Source organism: Hypomesus nipponensis, chromosome 15 (genome assembly GCF_054491055.1).
Source record: "Hypomesus nipponensis isolate SF chromosome 15, ASM5449105v1, whole genome shotgun sequence".
Lineage (NCBI taxonomy): Eukaryota > Metazoa > Chordata > Actinopteri > Osmeriformes > Osmeridae > Hypomesus > Hypomesus nipponensis.
Window position 1 is genome coordinate 17215518 of NC_140375.1, and position 20081 is coordinate 17235598.

General features: G+C 44.3%; 2 protein-coding genes across 2 annotated transcripts; one reads left to right on the forward strand and one right to left on the reverse strand.

Moving 5' to 3' along the window:
• Positions 1 to 255: 255 nt before the first annotated feature.
• LOC146257858 (uncharacterized) lies at positions 256 to 4686 on the reverse strand. Its single transcript, XM_084674402.1, has 2 exons — positions 4660 to 4686; positions 256 to 2695 (listed from the first exon to the last, which is right to left on the reverse strand). Exon 2 carries the CDS (start codon positions 2494 to 2496, stop codon positions 1303 to 1305), a length of 1194 nt encoding a protein of 397 aa, XP_084530528.1. The 5' UTR covers positions 2497 to 2695; positions 4660 to 4686; the 3' UTR covers positions 256 to 1302.
• Positions 4687 to 7035: 2349 nt separating this feature from the next.
• irs1 (insulin receptor substrate 1) lies at positions 7036 to 18681 on the forward strand. Its single transcript, XM_084674387.1, has 2 exons — positions 7036 to 10689; positions 16499 to 18681. Exon 1 carries the CDS (start codon positions 7571 to 7573, stop codon positions 10670 to 10672), a length of 3102 nt encoding a protein of 1033 aa, XP_084530513.1. The 5' UTR covers positions 7036 to 7570; the 3' UTR covers positions 10673 to 10689; positions 16499 to 18681.
• The last annotated feature ends 1400 nt before the right edge of the window (positions 18682 to 20081 follow it).

Genomic DNA, 20081 nt, shown 5'->3' on the forward strand with positions numbered 1-20081 from the left:
AGGGCTCTCTAAAAATGACATGATCTGAGCGCTCTTTTACATTTACATTTAGCAGACGCTGTTATCCAGAGCGATTTACAGTAAGTAGGCCTACAGGGACATTTCCCCAAGGCAAGTAGGGTGAAGTGCCTTGCCCATTTGGCATGGCCGGTTATCAATCTGGCAACCATCAGATTACTAGCCCGATTCCCTAACCGCTCACCCATCTGACTCCCATACAATCCCTATTAAACAGTATTTCCAGACAGTTACATAATCAGTTCAATAGTTCATGTCTATCAAAAGAGGACACCACAATGTGCAAGAAACAAAAAGGAAACAGGTTGCAGAATTTAATAGAGATGTTCAACACTAGACAGAGCTTAAGACAAGAAAAAGGTAGAATTGAAGAATCCCTGCTGTGTGGGCTGAACAACCAGGGTCAAACAGTCACATGTGTTAGACATTTGGTCAACAAGCGGAAACTTAACCAATAGTGTCTTAGGCCAAAAGGTTATTCTAGCTTTATACAAGTTAAAATCTAGGCCAAAGAATATTATAGACATCTTAAAGAAAGTCATGTACTATTACAACCCTTTTGTTTCAGAATCATCCAGTCTCTTGACCCTTTACTTGCAAATGTAGGCAAATGTAGTTACCATCCGTGCTACAACATTCTATTGTGATGTACATTTTAGGACAGATGCCTACCGCCCTGCCCTATGTTTAACACATCTCTGTTCCAGTCTTTATCTTCCAGTGAGGGAGGAGAGAAGTGTAAACTGCCCTGTTATCAGGCTATCATCTGGTAAATAAGACAATAAACCCTTTTGTTTCAGAACCATTCAGTCTCTTGACCCTTTACTTGCAAATGTAAATACAGAGAAGTGCGTCTGTATTCTTCAACAATGGATAAAGATCAGTGAGCATTGGACGACTGATCATCAAATTCAAATCATATTTATTTGTGTAGCCCTTTTACCGTTTTTCACAATTGTTAACACACAAAAAGCAAAACTTGGGCACAATTTTCACAACCTTAACTTCATGTATCAATTACTCGACCCAATTTATCACTACTTTACACTCCCTTATCTGCATTAGACTCTGACTTTACACACTGATATCAATTACACATCACCTTGTTGTCAAGATTTGAAACACAAGCTAAACAGTCTTACGTCAATAAAAGTTAGACAACAAAATGGAAGAAACCTTGGGAGGAGCAGTCTAACAGCAGTTGTAGGCCGGTAGTTCTTCCAGCTGTGGGTCATACAGAAGTTCTCTCAGGTGGTGACTGCTGGGACAGCTTGGCCCCAGACATCACTGCTTTGGGGATTTTCTACTGTGGACACGCAGGTGACTCTTCAGATGGACCTTTGATTTACCTGAATAGTCACAGAGATCACAGCTGTAGGGCTTCTCTCCAGTGTGGATTCTGCTGTGAACTTTCAAACTGCTATCACTGCTAAAGGTTTTACCACAGAGTTCGCAGCTGTAGGGATTCTCTGCAGTGTGGATTCTGCGGTGAACTGTGAAATGGTTAGCTCTGCTGAAAGTTTTATCACAGAGGTCACAGCTGTAGGGCTTCTCTCCAGTGTGGATTCTACGGTGAATTGTCACACTGCTTCCACTGGTAAAAGTTTTATCACAGAGGTCACAGCTGTAGGGCTTCTCTCCAGTGTGGATTCTGCTGTGAACCGTCAAACTGCTTCCACTGGTAAAAGTTTTATCACAGAGGTCACAGCTGTAGGGCTTCTCTCCATTGTGGATCCTGCGGTGAGCTCTGAAATGGACAGCCTGGCTAAAGGTTTTATCACAGAGGTCACAGCTGTAGGGTTTCTCTCCGGTGTGGATTCTGCGGTGAACTGTGAAACTTCTATCACTGCGAAACATTTGACCACAGAGGTCACAGCAGTAGGGCTTCTCTCCAGTGTGGATCCTCCTGTGATGTCTGAAATGGCCAGCCTGGCGAAAAGTTTTACCACAGAGGTCACAGCTGTAGGGCTTTTCTCCAGTGTGGATCCTGTGATGAACTGTGAAACTCCTACCACTGCTAAAGGTTTTACCACAGAGGTCACAGCTGTAGGGCTTCTCTCCAGTGTGAATCATGAGGTGACGTGTGAAATGGCCAGCCTGGCTAAAGGTTTTACCACAGAGGTCACAGCTGTAGGGTTTCTCTCCAGTGTGGATCCTGAGATGATTTGTCAAAGTGGAAGCCTGGCTAAAGGTTTTACCACAGAGGTCACAGCTGTATGGCTTCTCCACAGTGTGGATCCTGCGGTGATCTGTTAAACTTCCATCACTGCTAAAGGTTTTACCACAGAGATCACAGCTGTAGGGCTTCTCTCCAGTGTGGATCCTGCTGTGGACTCTGAAATGGCAAGCCTGGCTGAAGGTTTTACCACAGAGGTCACAGCTGTAGGGCTTCTCTCCGGTGTGGATCCTCATGTGCTTCTTGAGGTCACTGGATGAGGAAAGGCTCTTTCCACATGTATCACAGTGATGTGTTTCCATAACTCAGCTCTCTTTTGGTTCTCTGTCTGGTCTCTCTGGATCCTGTGTCTAGTCTCTGGAAGCTTGTTTCTCTCTGGTTGATCCTCTGTCGAGTCTCTGTAGTCTCTTTTGTTGAGTCCCTGTAGTCTCTTTGCAGCCTTAAGGTGTCTTCTCTGTCTAGTCTCCGCCCATGATCAAGCATGATTGGCCAGTAGGGGATCTGGAAGGAACAGTTTCACGTTAAAGGCGGGGTAGGTAAGTTACACGGAGCAAGCTATTATGGCTTATTTTTGACATGATTCAAACCAAAATATCCCACCTCCTCCCTTCAAAGCCACTCCCACACAACTACAGTAACGAGCATTGAGTGGAGGGGCAGAGTGCGTTCAGGTAACGAGGTAGACAGACAGGTCTAATCAATAGTCAGGGTACCCTTTCATGATTGGTTGTGCTTATTACAGTATTGAGATGCCCACAGATGTCGGATTGATTTCATATTACCGTCAAGCCTTTGGATATCGTGGTTGCTGTCAAGATGTGAAGTTACTTTCAGCAAATATGACATAAAGTGCTTCTCAACAACATTGCCTACCCTGCCTTTAATTACTACACAATAAGCATGATAGAATGCATTTCTGTCTGGAGTCAGGCAGGCCGAAAAGAGAGGGACGATACTGAAGAGATTTGACTTGGTTTATTGGCCTGCGCTCGGATCATGTGACTTCCCCACGACAGAGTGGTCAGCATGAGTCTCTCAGACGGCCTTTATGTATAGCCGGACAGTACAAATATAGTAACCACAAAACATGCCCTTAAACAGCACAAATTCCACAAATTATACACATAGGAAATGGCACACAGGTAATACAGTCATAACTCGGTGTGTAGACTATTCTCTGCATCCTGCTCTCTCCAGAGATTGAACAGAGCACATTCCAAAATCTATATGCGTCTTGCCAGGGGCCCACTGCGCAACCTGTTGACCCCAGCTAGGGACAAACCTCACATGCAGAAAATCTGTACATCAAAGCAATGATGTAAATTAACAGTAAAATGACTTTAGATTGGAATTGCGAAATCCAATAATATTCATATACTATTGCATGTGTGTCTTTTTTTTACGGATAGTTACAACATTAGGGTGATTTCAGGTAATGTGGGACACTTTTTGGTAGAGGCTCCAGTAGACTTACAAATTAACTGTTAACCCGCCCCAGTGGTGTTTCTGTAAATCGTTTTAGGGCTTAGGAACATTTTCATGTTGGAATGAAATGGGAATAGACAATATTTTAGAAGCTATACACTTTCAAACATAACATGACCCCCTCTCTCACTCAGGCAGATATAATAATAATTAGTTTATATACAACAATACTAGGTGCAAGGGTGTGGCAAGATTCATTTAGTTGTGGGGGTTGACTTATACAATAAGCATTAAAGTGTAACTGATGTAAACCATGGTGATCTGCAGGGATGTGCTAGCTAGCTCGTCCCGCTGCGTTAGCATTTTGTTGGACTAGCGGTCACGCTTACAAGTATGAAAGCGCTGGTTCGATGACAGTGTAAGTTGTTATTTAGTTGGTAACTTAAGTGCAGTATGATGCATTGGTATAAAACATTTGACAACTGTCGAATTAAATTACTTTTATAGCATAAACACAGCATTACTGGATGTTCCCATTTACCTGAAAAATGCTGTCCCACATTACCTGAAAAAAAAAAGTTTCTTCTAAAAAAGCATTATGTTACATTTTTGTGTGTGTGTTTCAATCAGTGGTTACCCCATCAATATGCTGCAATAGTACTCATTGTAACTTCATTTAAATTCCTTTGACAGCCACATCATTGAGAAATATAATGTCATATGCCGCTGAACTTTCGATGCGTTTTTTCTGTAGACCTCTTGTCAATCCAGATCACGCCTACTCTGATGATGTCAGACAAATAAAAACCACTGCATAGTGACTAGAAGTGTTTATTTAGGAGTCAATATCAGCTCTGTTGATTGGATGTCAGTTTTGCACATTAAATCATCAAAATGCATAACTGTCCCACTTTACCTGATGTCCCACATTACCTGAACTCACCCTACATTGTGTGATGCAATACATCACACTAAATGCATGCTGCCCATGAGGGCGGTCAAATTAAAGTTCACAAAACTAGAGTAGGCCCTATACGTACCTTGAGACTCACATCACTGTCTGCATCTAAATAACATAAAATAATATTACATACAATTTTCACAGCGTACTAACATATCCCCATTAATAAAGACAATCACTGAATCTAGCCAACAACACAATGGAAGTAGGCTAAAGCTAGCCAGTACTGAAATGTGTAAACCAAGCACAAGTCTCAAATCCTGGACACAACATCACAAGCAACGCATATAATGCAAGCACTTACCTTCTAAGCTGTGAGAGATGCAACAGAGCTTTGATCTTTAAATACATTAGGTCTCACAATAAAGGTTGAAACGTAGGGAAACTTCACTTTACGTATAACAAGCTACATTGATTTAGAGCTCACGTAACCGACGTGGATACAAACCAATGACTGTAAAACGTCAATGATACAAAAAAGAGATGCAGTTGCACATTTGAAACACCTGGTAGCACCAGAACGGTAATACGCTAAAATGTTAGTCGTGCATCATCATCATATTTTCACAGACGGGGACGAAAATGTCCAATGATACTAGACACATAAATGGCTATATTTGATTGGCTTAGATGGTTTTGGGAGCAGTGTTCCCGCCTTCTTCTACGGAGACACTAAACTTTTTTTTACAAGTACACGAATCTTTTTCTTCTATGGAGACACAAAACTTTTTTTTTAGAAGTACACGAAACATTTTGCAAATTACATTTTGCTCTCCTGGCACTAATTTCACGCCATAGAATTACAGCTGTTTGAGCTTGGACCAAATAGGACAAAGCCGGCCACTGGAAAAAAAAACGTCTTATTTTATGATTGAGCAACTGCACTAAATAGGTTCCTGCACTCGCTTTGGATAAAAGCGTCTGCTATAAATGCATAAATGTAAATGAAGTACAAGTCTGGGAATGGCTCAATTGGATGAGATACTGTGCTGTTTAACGAAGGGTCGCAGGTGCGTGCAAAACCAGTCAGAGGCATAGGAAAAAATAAAGTATTCTGGCCAATCCTCTGGTTTTAAAACATAGCAATGGGTGTTTATATGTGGAGGAATCTGCCATTGCTGCTATATTTAAAAAATGTGTTTGTTGATTGATTAATTAATGGATCTTTCATGCACCTTGTTTAGTACATGTCATTGATTATATCAATATAGTAGCCTACAAAGTAAGCTTTTGGCTACCTCATCTTTCCCATCACAGCATCAGATCCAAATAAAATGGGAACAATTCATACAAATATAAAAAACTTTTCCCTTACATTTCAGTTGATGTGTCACCAGTCAGTGATCTCATTTGACACACTCACATCATTACTACCGCTCACATGTGTTGCAGTGTGTGGGGGAAAACACTGAGGTGTGTGTGTCCTGGTGTCTGTAGGTAGTGCTGGTGCCTGTGACTGTGGGGCTTCAATACCTCTGGTGGGGGACGCGACGCCAAAGGTGTCTTTGATTGGGTTGGAATATCACAAGCCGGGGAAAAAAACGTATTCTGCCGCCTCTCACTGAAGTTACTGGTCACATGTGAGTCCGTGGAAATGGAACGCTAGATGGCAGTATATAGTCTAGTGTACAATAATAGGCTACTATATGAATACGGTTTATGGCTTCAATAGATGTCATGCGTTAACGCCGGTGGTCCCCGAACTTATCATGTTTCAACAAGGCTTGCTGTCAAGATCTCGGTGGCATATGCAAATTGGGGACATTTTGTAGAAATGTATCTACAATAATTTAATTATTAGGTTACATTCTCACATGTGTTGCCGGTTCCGGTCTATGGACTGTCTTCCACACATTCTGTTCAAATGTTATGTAGGTTATTACACAGAATGCATATCTGCAATTGTGATTGACTTTTAGCCAATGAGATCATTACACCGAGTCTCTCTACCTATAGGGAAAGGCTACTAAGAGTTTGGTGCCAAGGTAGGTTGTGTCCCAGGCATTTTCCAATGTAGTCAACACGTTTTGTAAGCCGGCGTTCGCCGCGTGTATTGTCCAATATCGATGAGACCCGACCAGAGCAGCAGCAGGCACCGGTGTTGTCACTAATAAGCAGGACCAATCATATTCATCCTGTACTATTCATAAAAGTATAGATTATAACAAACAGATCATGTATTTTCGCTGTGATATTTTTGGACAGGTAATTTATGTAGCCTACATGTTGACGTGGCATCGGTAGGCATATTTCAGTTTTTAGTATTGTACATTTTACTAAGGTGTAGGCTACACCCTTCACCGGCATCTTCAGAGGAGGCTACTGGATTTTGACGGGAGTGGAATCTCATGAACCTCGTTCTATTTAAAAAGCGGCTGTTCCTGTGACACAAAACGTGGGTACCTATACCTAGACTCGTCACTCACTAATCTCCAGCTCAGACTGGGATCGGTGGACAGGGATCCACACAAACAACCACGGTGCTAGCCAAATCGGTAGCCGAATTATACCTGGAACCGTCACGCCCGCTCAAGTTTTATTACGATGGACTTGTTTTTTAGGAAGCGATTGCTTACGTTGATAGCTATATGTTTTTTATCTTGCAGTTTTGCAGAATAGCTACAACAAACTCGGGTTCCATAATAACAATGATTGTCTTGATAAGAACTCTGGACTGAAGTGTAAGTGTACACCATCAATAGATTTGTTTGAATATATCATGGAGCATAATTTTCAAAGAAGTGGAGCCTGGAGATTGTACCTCAGTGGCGACAGTTTGACAGCGTCCTTTCTGGCTGCTTGGACCAGTTTATAGCATAACAAGGCTTAAGAGAAATTCTCCGAAGCCTAGTGGAGAGGTGAATTTCCAACCATGGTACGTTCATAGAAAACAACCGAACGTACGTTCAATGTACAAGTAGTAGTCCAGGCTACCATATGATCTGGAGAAAACATAACTGCTTTTGCACCCGGATGTACATTTTTTCAAAATGGCAAGTCTTATTACTGAGCAGAACTGTTTTTCAGACGTAAGAAAAGTGGGCTATTTAAGGAAACCTAAAAGCATGCACAAGAGGTTTTTTGTCTTGCGCGCGGCTAGTGCTGCAGGACCCTCGAGGCTCGAGTACTACGAGAACGAGAAGAAATGGAGACACAAGTCTGGAGTGCCCAAAAAGGTGATTCCTCTTGAGACATGCTTCAACATCAACAAAAGGGCTGATTCTAAAAACAAACACCTAGTTGCCCTTTACACCAAGGAGGAGTATTTTTCCATTGCTGCAGACAGTGAGCAGGAGCAAGATTTATGGTACCAAGCACTAGTGGATCTGCATAATAGAGGAAAGGTTCACAATGTTGTAGCTTGCAGTAGGATTGGGGAAGAGAGTTCTGGAGAACACATGCCAGGACCAGCCTTTTCAGAAGTCTGGCAAGTTATTTTAAAACCAAAGGGCCTTGGACAAACCAAAAATTTGATTGGGATTTACAGATTGTGCCTCACAAAAAAAAACATCAGCTTTGTAAAATTGAATTCGGATGCTGCAGCTGTCGTACTCCAGCTAATGAACATACGTAGGTGTGGACATTCAGAGCATTTCTTTTTCATTGAAGTGGGGAGATCAGCAGTCACCGGGCCTGGAGAGTTCTGGATGCAGGTGGATGACTCTGTAGTTGCTCAAAATATGCATGAAACAATTTTAGAGGCCATGAAGGCAATGAGTGAAGAGTTTCGTCCCAGGAGCAAAAGTCAGTCCTCCTCAAACTGCTCCAATCCTATCACAGTGCCTTTGCGACGACATCATCACCACAACCCACCCCCTAGTCAGGTTGGGCTGGGCAGGAGATCCCGGGCAGAGAGTGTCACCGCTACCTCACCTGTAGGCCCGAAGCACAGCCAGTCTTTCAGAGTCAGAGCATCGAGTGATGGGGAGGGAACCATGTCCAGACCCCTCTCTGTGGAAACGGGACCAGGAAGCCCCAGTCCTGCCAGGACCCAATCTCACAGACACCGAGGGGCATCCCGGCTGCACCCTCCCCTGAATCACAGCCGGTCTATTCCCAGGTCTTCCCGTTGTTCCCCCTCTGCCATCAGCCCTGTCAGCCTGTCCTCCAGCTGCACCAGCGGACACGGCTCCACCTCCGACAGCCTCTACCCCCGCCGCTCCAGCGCCTCCGTGTCTGGCTCCCCGAGTGACGGAGGGTTCATCTCCTCTGACGAGTACGGCTCCAGCCCCTATGACTTTACAAGCTCCTTCCGCAGTGTCACACCGGATTTGCTCGGCTACACACCGCCCACGACGGAGGAAGAACTGAACAACTACATCTGTATGGACAAGCCGGCAGCGCTGCCCGAAGGGAGGTCTGGCTGCAGTCGTCCTTGCGGGGCATCCCACTATCCGGAGGATCCAGAGCAGGACAAGTGTTTCAGAATGCGAACGCACTCCTCGGGGACCCCTCCTCCTCCGACACTTAACCAGCGAAACGCCCCGTCTCAGTCGTCTGCGGGTTCTGTCAAGGAGTACACGGAGATGATGCCTGCTAACTTCTGCAGCCACGGGTCCATACCAGCCTCAGACTTGCGTGCAGACAAGGGCCTCAGCGACTTCGCTAAGGGGAACGATAACGTGCTGAAAGACGACGGATACATGCCCATGTCTCCCGGTGTGAGCGCTGCCTCCGATAAAGGCACAGACTACATGCCCATGAGCCCTACGTGTGTGTCCGCACCCCAGCGCATCATCAACCCCCGCCAGCACCTCAGGATGGATCCTAACGGCTACATGATGATGTCACCCAGTGACAGCTGTTCTCCAGATATAACCACCTTTGGTAAAATCTGGGCCCACGGGGATCATCTTAAACCCTCTGTGGACAGCATAGACGAGAAGGTGTTATCATGTGGAGATTATATGAACATGTCCCCAGCCAGCGGCTCCACCACCAGCACGCCGCCTGATTGCTACTTTAACTCTGTCGATGAGCCAAACAGGTCCATGTACGCCTATTTCTCTCTGCCTCGCTCCCTCAAAAAGGGTCACAGGGAGGCAGAGGTGAGCCCCCTGCGCCTCTCCCTCAGCTCTGGACGCCTGGCCTTCGGCGACGACTCGTCATCCACAAGTACTGACAGTATGGGCGGACTCGGGAACTCCCAGTTTGCAGCCAATCCCAGGACAGCTGAACGGATAAGACTGGATAGACCAGCACACCTCTCTCTGGAAGACAAGTCTAACACTCTGTCCAGTGCCCAAGATGGCCCCTTACCCTCAGAGCCCAAAAGCCCGGGTGAGTATGTTAATATTGAATTCAGTGACAAGGTGTTCTCAGAAAACACACCGTCAGAGTACAGGAACATACACCTGGGAGCCCAGGGCAGCATGCCCAGGACTGCAGACAAATCTCCACTCAGCTCAGATGATTATGCAATACAGAGAGAAGATTACACCCCTCCTTCTCCTGTTCTGGTCTGTGAGAGCCTGCAAGGCCGGGGCTACAGCACTATTAATCCAGGGGCTTCCTGCACAGAGCGCTCTGACACACAGAGAATATTAAACACCTCAGTGTCCAACGATGAAGCCAGCTCATCCTGTGTGTTGCCTGGTCCGGAACTATCCTGGCTGGGGGCGGGTCCTTGCTCGGGACATGTAGGCCTTCTTGGCCCTTCGTCGGGGCTGAGCGCTTTTACCAGGGTAACGTCCAGCCCCAACTGGAACCAGGGAGCCAAAGTGATCCGGGCAGACAAGCAGGGCCGGCGTCGTCATAGCTCAGAGACGTTCTCCTCCAAGGGGAACAAGGGGACAGTCGGCTCGACCGCGACCAACACGCAGGAAGTGAAGCGTCACAGCTCTGCCTCTTTTGAAAACGTGTGGTTTAAGTTGGAGGAGTCGCAAGTTGCCCACGGGAAGAGGGAGTCTTCACTCTGCGCCGGTGCCAAGAATCATAACGAGCTGAACTACATGGACCTGGATCTGGACAGAGACCACCCCCCTCCTTGGTGGGGTTGTAGCCAAACCAGGTGGCAGGAGCACCTGGGTAGAAGTGGGCCAGAGGACTTAAGTTCCTATGCCAGCATCAGCTTTAACAAACCTGAAGAGTAACAACTCCTACAGACAAGGTGAGAGACTTTTTTTTTTTTTTTTTACTTCACAAGGCTTCGTGGGACTCACAGTAAACTGTTTGGTATCATTGGACCACGAATAAGTGTCAAGACGTGATGCATTAAGTGTCGTTGTGTAAGCAGGAAATGTATCCCATGAGTAAACTTAATTGACGGAAGAAGCGTACTTGGTCACAGGTGCATCATCTGTGCAGCTGGCCCACTCGTGTCTGCGTTAGCCTTAGCCGTCGCAACTCTCTGAGAAACCATGACTTGAAAATGTTAAAATTCGGTCCGAATCTGCACAGCAAGTGTTGTAGACCAGTGAGCAGACCACTGAGCTGGTGCACTTGCGTGTCACTTCATGCTGAAAACAAGGTCATCCTTGTAATGTGGGGACGCAGCATACGAGGAAGTATAGCACTCCATCTTTTATATAACCATCTCTGAGCCAAGGGCTGGGGACGGTGTAAAGAGGATCCTGGTTCAAGTGAATATGGACTGTGGTTTCAACATTATTAGCACATGATCACTGGATCAGCAAAGCAAATAAATGTCCATAAGGGTTAGTAACAACAAACCTTCGTTGGCAACAGTGCAGGCATGAACATGAGTGCCTGGATTTGTGTATCGTAGTGGAAGATCTCCAGGGGTGAGATCTATAAAGGCGCATACATACGGGAAATGGCCGTTGAAACATGCTTATGGCTGTTTCTACTAAGTGTCAGATGTATATCAATAAAACTCCTATGTTCGAGAATATGTGTACCTTTGTACGGTTTAGATATCATGCTTAATCAATGATAAAGACAATTTACTGGGCGTGCAATGGGTATTTCTTAATGGATATTGATAGCTTACGCCTATTTATTGTAAAATAGGTTGTTTTCATTTGGGCCACTAGTGAATTTTGCAAAACACAACCGACAAATCAAAATTCCCCACGTTATCGAGAGGAAAGAAGAGTTTGTGCTCTTCTAACCTGGGGTCCTTTTCTACCCTCTGCTCTTACTCTCCAGTGGCAGAATAAACTTCCCTCTCATTCACACACCCCGTTATTGACTTTACGATGAGTAACAAGCCAGTGTATGAGTAAAGTTTATTACCTTCCCTGGTATATGCAAAACTGACTTAAAAAAAACATTTTGTATTTGAGATGCATGTAGCCTGCAAGGCATGTCAAGTATCAGATGGGTCTTGTAAAACACAAACAGTCCTTAGGCACTAATCACTTTTAATCCTATTAAAACTGTGCACTTTTTGGTTTTCTTAAATGCTTTTATACATTTGGCCACGGGTTGTGCTCCTGCAAAGCTTGAGCTCTGCGCGCTGAGCCTCCTCACGGTGGCATTTGTGGCGCCCTCCCTTTGTTGTGCCCATTCCTGTCTGTTTATTGTACTAAACTTGCTCAAACTCGGGTGGCCATGACACTCATTTAAGAACACGCAAAGCAAACCAGGAGGGGGAACGGTGGACATAGGAAAGCGCGTAAAAAAATGTTGTAGGGAGGGAAACAGTCAGTGGAACGTGTGTAAAAGGCTAAATGAGCACATTGTTTGTAGCTCCAGGGCTGGAAATCTGCCTCTAGAATTTACACCGGCTTTTGTACCTGTTTTACTGGGGGCTTATTAAAGCTTCTTGGTGGAGCAGAACGAGGCTGAGAGGAGGGACAAGGATAGGGAAGACGACAAACAGAGATGGAAAGAGCACTTAATCTTTCTCCTCTGATACCTCAGTAGGTGTACAGTATAATGCTGTCTGGTCTGTTTCTGTATACTCTGTGTTTTCTACGGTAAGATCAAGCCTCCAGCTATACAGCTTATTGAACATAGCGCTGCTTTGATGTGGCGCCAAAGCACAGACCATAATAGAGACTGCATGCGTTTCAGCTCTCAGGGCTTGGTGCCCAGTGAACCTGATGCTCTTGAGAAGGGTTAGCTGTGCTACTAAACCAGGGGACTGACTGCCTGTGGCTGGAGCAGGCTCGGTCCCACCCCGCCCCACCTTTCTCCCCGACTCACTTCCAGGCAGCCATGCTTCTGCCTGGCCAACTCCAAGTCCCAGAGTGCATCGTCCTCGCATCACCTCCTCGGTCTGCAGTTCCGGGCCGACGGTGGCTTGGTTGGACTGCGTACACTACACTTAAGTGTTTAGCCGTGAGGTCCTGCGTGAGGTCGTGAGGTCCAGCATGTCTCCGCCATGCTCACCATTAGGTTCCTGTAACTCGGTTATTGAGTGATTCTTAGTATTGAGCGTAGGCGTTAATCTCTGTGTGTTATGGCTTTTTATAATCGTGCCGACTGCTGCTCAGGCTGTGCTTCGTAGACTAGGTTTCTGTCTTCAATCCTTTCCTACTTAGTGGGTATATAACGTTGATAACTAAATTATTATGTTGGATCAGTGTTTCCTTTTTTCGCTGAATAGTTTGAGTTCTTGTCCAACAAAGGACACAGAAAAGAATCAGTGATGTCCTTCAGGTGTGTGGTTTAACAGTGAACCTTGTGGACCCCCCCTCCCCTCCCTCGCTCATCCACACAGAGCCTGTTTGATCAGCTCTGACATCATCCTGTGGCCTCTTAATCAGGACTGGAGCACAAGCTGAAAGAGTTTGGTTTATATCTTTGCCGCTCCCTAAATCCCTCATAACAGTAACCACAATAATGGTGGACTGGAAGCCAAGCACAAGGAGTGGGTGAAATGTTTGGATCTAGAGTGTCTAGAAAAAGTATATTGTACTAAAATGCATTTTTTAGTATGTATTTCCAGCATGATACACCGTTTAGGCTGCTATGTCTGGTTCCCAGCAGTCCCTAACATGGCTTCCTGCCAGTGTATAAGGTTTCGAGAAGTGCGTATGTCCTATTTGAGGTCACAGAAACATGAGTGGAAAGTTTTTGTGACGTTTGCCGGCCGCAACATTCTTCTGCGTGCTCCTACTACATCAAGGCGCTATGTCGATCTGTGATGTCTGTGCTCAGGTACTTCAAGCTGCTTGACTGACACACAAAGCTTTTAGTGACCCTTTCATCAATCTCTCCCACTCTGTTACACATTGTTTTGCTTTTTGTTTGACTGCTAAGTCTAATGATCTCAGAAGACTCACAGATGCATGCGAGTTGTTCAGTTCTATGCTACATGTTATTATTGTATAGACTGAATTCAGCTGATGTAGAAAACTGTGCCAATTAATGCAAATGGTTCCTAATAAGAATGTAGTTGTTGAACTAATTAATGACTTGTAGCATCGAGAGGACAGTTCAGGCATTTGATTAGCAATCTTGGTTTCTCTGTGGAAGTATTTGGGAGTTGCTGTGGAAAGGGGCCAAGTAGGGAGTATGTGTGTCTCAGTCTCAACTTGTTTAAGTAGGAAAAACATCTGGATTGTGTGGAAGTGGGAAGTTTTTCCTTTGCTTAAAAGAATGACTGTAGGCATGCAGTTCTCTTCCACATCAGACAAATGTTGATACTAGTGTTTGGATCTCTTGATGAAAGCCACCGACAAGGTGTGCCGTTTTACAATATATTATTATTATTATATCATTTTGGTGTTAACTAAATTTGGGACATCGAAAATCAATTTTCTAATCTCAGGTGCATCAAACACCCTAACAAACAGTGTGATCCTTTATGTGAAGGTTTGGGCTGAGGTGTGGTCTGTGTTTGTCACTGGTGTTAAAATATGTTTGTTTCTGCTGTGCAAGGGAGAAGGGAGTCAGTTAAAGGGTCACATACATGCCCAGACAGAGTGAAAGCCTGTGTGGAGGAAAGGGTGTTGTTCCCTGCCAAAGTAGTTGCCCTTTCAATATATATATATATATATATTTATTTAACTTTACAGCCTACTTGAAAATGCATGTCTTTTTGTATTGTTTCTTGTGAGTGAGAGATCAAATGGAGAGAGATTTTATTGATATTTTTTCTTATTATTTAATGAGATGTAAACCAAATACAGAAATATCTTGTCTGCCTGAGGATTTTTCCCGTTGCATTTTCTGATTCTTCATCTTATTGGCTGTCCCTCCTCTTCACCCTTGATGGCTTGCTGTCTTTTAATCAACTTATGGTTTGATACTGTCCCTGAGTGATGGTGTTAAGAACATAACCTGTTCCGCAGGAGAATTCTCATACAAAATGAATGAAGGCTTATTGAAGATGTAATCATCTATGGGTTTAATACTAATAAAATATTACGCTAATCAAATATTCATAAAAAAATAAATAATGCAGTGTTCTGTTTGTAGTTGAAAAGGGCGTTTGAGTTGCAAAGCGCTGCGTGTTGGCATCTGTTTTAGTGTGTGCGTTAATCACAGTAGGCTACTACACGGGCGAGCGGCGAGAGAGAGGATCGTTGAGTGTTCTGTCGCTGAACATGACCTGCGCTCTGACGTAAGTCGGAGAGAATGTCAACGCACTTTGTGGTCACTCATCTGTAATAGTAATGCTATCCTCTTACTGGGGATATGCTGGCTAAAGTGGCCCCAGCTCCCCCCCCCCCCCACACACACACACACACACACACACACTCACACACACACAAAATAAAAACCCCTGCTTCCTGCTGTACTGTAATGCCAGCAGGAGATTAGGTAGCACCCCTAGCTCACTACCTTATTAGGAGCTCCTGAATCTATGACCTGGTTCCTTTTGTATGTGTGATTGCGTGTGCTGTATGTACTGTATGTACTGTACCGTGTGCATGTGTGCATACATGATTTCACTCTCAGTTCTGCCTGCTGTTATTGCTATGCAAGCGTAGGGTGCTTAATCATTTTGTCTATTTCAGACATTGTGCAGTGTGTGTGTACGTACGTGTATGAATTTTGGGGCACATGCAGCATGTGGTCATTGAAAAGCTTCTTGGTTGAAGAAACGGACCAAGCGACCACAGTTTACCATCTGGAAAATTCCTGTACTAATAGCAGCATCTAGAGCTTTATACTTTGGCAGTGTTGGAATGTCATCCTAAACTGTCAGTTATGTGTTTGGACTTGTGGCTTTCAAGTTCATTCTTTGCAGTGTACTGTAACATTTTGGTTTTCTAAGTAAAGAGCAGAAAGCCAAATCAATTTCAGATCTAAAGAAAGTAAGGTTGGGTGCATGGGGCTGCTGTCCTTTCATATCCTTGTTTTGCGCTGAGACTAGGAGCAGGGCGTGTCTTTATAATACTGCTCGTAAATCTTGCAGAAGTATTTTTGACTAGGGTTTACAGTATCACTTATTGTATTACAGTATATTTCTCATATCCATCCAGTGTGGAACAGCCAATCAGCTCTTGAGTTGAAGCTTCCTCCAGCTAGTCTGGTCCGACACACTTTTCAGTCTCCTCGAGTACATGCATGCTGTTTGTCTAATACAGGCTTTGATTTGACTTTACATTTTGAGGATCAGGTTTTTCCGATGTCAGTTTCCTCGGCAAGGGGATGACTTCAAACTAGTTTTGATAAACCCTGAATAAAAGGTTGAGTTAGTTATGTAGTTCTCATCACAGGATCTTCATGCACAAATAATGGAGAGCTGATCAGGGGGTGTCTTCCTGTCTGTAAGGATGTCAGTGGACCTGCTGATGCCCCACGTCAGGCAGTAAAATAACGCCGTCGACCGGCCCATCATTGCATAACAGAAACGTTACATGTTCTGCACACACTCTCATCCCTCTGATGTGCTAAAGGCCAAGGACAGAAATAGTAGGCCTGCATTCTTACGCTCACACACTCAACAGATTCTTTCAAATCCTCTTGATGTCTGGCCAAACGGTGATGTCATCCAAATGTTGTGCATATCTAAGGTGCTATCCGTTTTCTAATGCTGTTTTCCCTCTTCATTACAGAATAACGACCCAGCTCTTCAGATGCTTCTAGGCTGTAGATCCTTCCATGCCTGAACAGATCGCACGTCACGACACGTATCTAATCTATAGCCATCACCACTCACAACCTCACAAACTGGACCTAGGTGCAGCGGTACTGCGTATGTCAGTAGCAGTCGCCTGCGGCTCAATGTCACGCCGCCGCCGCTGTCAACTTTCTCGATGAAGAAGAAGAAGAAGCGGCGGAACCAGACGGCTGTCTGCCCAACCTCACCTCAGGACACAGATCGCTGCCATACAAAACCGCACTGGAATCCCTCTTCCCCCCAAGACCTTCCAGGCTTGTTCTCTTCCTCCTCCGCATACATTGGCTTTAGTCCATTTTAGTTATGGTATTTGTATCAGTATGAATACTGTTTCTCCAATCCCTCTGGTCACGTCTGCCTTTTTTAGATTTTTATCGAAAAACGAGTTGGCGTAAGTCGGCTGCTACCATGACAACAAAGGTGCTTTGCCTGGGACTCTCCAGTGCATCCTTCAACGAATGCGGTACTTGAATTAGAGCCTTACAGGTTCCATGTTCCAGTGGGCCTAAACCTCAGCATGTCATTATTACATCAGTAAATTCTAAACTCTGACATTTTACATTTACATTTAGTCATTTAGCAGACGCTCTTATCCAGAGCGACTTACAGTAAGTACAGGGATATTCCCCCCAAGGGAGGTAGGGTGAAGTGCCTTGCCCAAGGACACAACGTCAGTTGGCACGTCGGGGAATTGATCCGGCAACCTTCTGATTACTAGCCCGACTCCCTCACCGCTCAGCCATCTGACTCCCATATCACATATCAGGGTCCTATCTACAGATTGGATGACACAGCAAAGCTTAAGGTACTAATGATGATACGAGCCTGTAATTCTTTTAATGTCAGTCTGACTTGTGTGTTTGACTGAATGACTGCTAGTAATAACCATTTTGGGCTCCTTTTTGAGTTGCGTTGCTTTTCTTTAGACATATCAAACAAGAAAAACCTCAGGCTATGCTCATAATGAGTTGAATAATAACAAGGCCAGTCACTAGTACACTACTCGGGAAAGGTACTGTAGAATCACAAACACTATCTAAGGCTATCCCACATGTCTCTCCCACCTGTCTCCGATAGCGATACATCTGGAGAGACGTGGAGGCCAGCTGAAGGCTGTGATAAATATTATAATAATTTAATTAATTTAATGTTTTCAGGAGAAAAAAAACAGTAACCGATTCGCAATTCAAGGTGTATGAAAAATAATAAATTATACTTACTGCGGAAAACTTTTATGAGCAACATTTGTATAACATTTTATTAACGTTTGCTAACATATTGCAATATTTAAAAGTGCTTGCTTTAAATTGTTTTTTTGTTTTTTTTGCTTTAAGAGTTGATGACATTTATGTTCCTGATATTTTTATGGTGATGTAAAAGAAGCTTGCCTGGTCTTATCTACTTAGAGTTGGGTTGCTTTAGAGTTTTTTTTATCGGAGGAATCAAATTGATTCAAGGTACTGCTTCCATAGAGTGCAAATTAATTTCATACACGCATCACAGTGGGCCAGATCCTGGGAACTTTGAACTCCTGATTCTGTGTGCACGTCATCTGTTCGTGGCAGTTGGGCCCGTGTGCCGTTGAATAGGCTCTGGCTGTTTCTGTCACCCAACAGGCTTAGTTGTGCTCAGACATCAGCCCTCAGTGCTACTTTCACAAGCAGAATAGCTCCTTACTGGGACACCGTGCAGAGACACTGCTTCCTTTTCACTCTGCTTCCCCTCACCATGGGAAGCACCTTACAGTACGTTTTAGATGGTCTCACACAAAATTAAGTAGCTGTATTAATTGACATTGTAACATTTCCACCAATCCGGTCATTCACTGTAAATAGTAAAAAGTGTATTGCAAAAAAAAAAAAAAAAGATGGATGAGTTGATGAACTGAATGATGGATGAATGGGATGAAACATCCACATGGATGACAAGTGACTGCATGAATATTGGATTAACTATTGACTGACCAGATGATGATGAACAACTGAATGGATGTACAAATTTGGGAAAGGATGAATGCATTCAGGAGATGGGGCTCCGCTTGTCCCGTAGCCTCTCTTTTAGTCTAAGAAATTCATTCAACTTTCTGGAACTTACTCTGTAATAAAAATCTTTTTCGCACATTGAGATCTTTATTTTTGACGGTATTTGCTTGGTGTTAAAGGTGCGGGGTAGGTATGTGTACATTTCTATCTTTGAAGCTTGAGAGACGAAAGGTCACAAATGCCATCCGTCATGAGACATCGATCACAAAGTGGAAAAGGAAGTTTGTACTTAATTCACTTTGAATGAGGGTGACTCAAATTAGCTCTTAACGTCAGGCGCAGCAGCAGCTAACAGTGAATTAGACGGTCATACTTTGGAAGAGGCAGGGTCACAGGGGCAAGAACAGTGGAAGGGGACATTCATGATACACGACAACACACACAAACATGTCTGCTTTGACCTACCAGTGGAACCATGAGTCAGGACTGTCAACCTTGAGGATTTTCTCGGAGTCATCTCATCCCAATGTTCTGTTCTCTTTACTCTACCTTTTCCTAACTATCACAATCTCTATGCAGCCCTTTATTGCAAAATCGACTTTTGTTTTTTATACTGCCTCAATATATTGTAGTTTTATTGTACGCACACGATAATATACTGGCCTTTAATGGAGTACGACAACTGCACTCCGTCTAAGTTTAGCCTGGCATCTGCACAGCACCCGACCACGCCTCCACACAACTGCACTGTGTGTCAGTGGGAAGAAACTGAATTTGAGAATGACTGGAGCAATGTCAACACCAACACACAAGTTGGTTTGTACGCATGTAATTATTGATCAAACAAAAAGACATCAAAGACTTCACAGAGGTCAATGACCTAAGAGTGAGGTGTAGAATTATAGACACAGAAAGAGAGAGGGAAAGAGAAAGACTGAGAGAGGGAGGAAGGTGGGGGACCAGAAAGAGGCAGAGAAGGAATGGTTTCACCGTCCTTGTTCACCTAAGTCAGTGGCTCTCAACCCTGTCCTCAGGGACCCCCTGTCCTGCATGTTTGAGATGTTTCCCTGCTCCAACACACCTGATTCAAATAAAAGGGTTGTTATCTAGCTCTGTAGAAGCCTGGTAACGAACATGCATTTGAATCAGGTGTGTTGGAGCAGGGAAACATCTAAAACATGTAGGACAGGGGATCCCTGAGGACAGGGTTAAGAACCACTGACCTAAAGAGTGACCTGGACAATGTCGTGGCAGTTTGGAATGACGGCGGTACCCTGATCAGAAAGCTCACAGTTGCACTCTACCCCAGACACCTTAATGTGAAGTCCAAAGAGAGTGCTTACCCTCTCTGGCCTTGATGAACCCCTTTACCTCGCCAGCTCTGGGATCTAAACCAATAGCTGCCTGCTAGTCTCAGCGTATATTGATGTTCTCACCACTACTCCAAAAGTACTGTACTATTATACTATTATTATATGTTTATTATTGTGATATAATGTCATCTAGTCACTGAAGCCCCGAGGTAGGTCAAACAAT

Excerpts from the sequence above, each read along its gene's own strand:
- irs1 (XM_084674387.1), top strand. The coding sequence starts at position 7,571 with ATGGCAAGTCTTATTACTGAGCAGAACTGTTTTTCAGACGTAAGAAAA.
- LOC146257858 (XM_084674402.1), bottom strand. The coding sequence starts at position 2,496 with ATGGAAACACATCACTGTGATACATGTGGAAAGAGCCTTTCCTCATCC.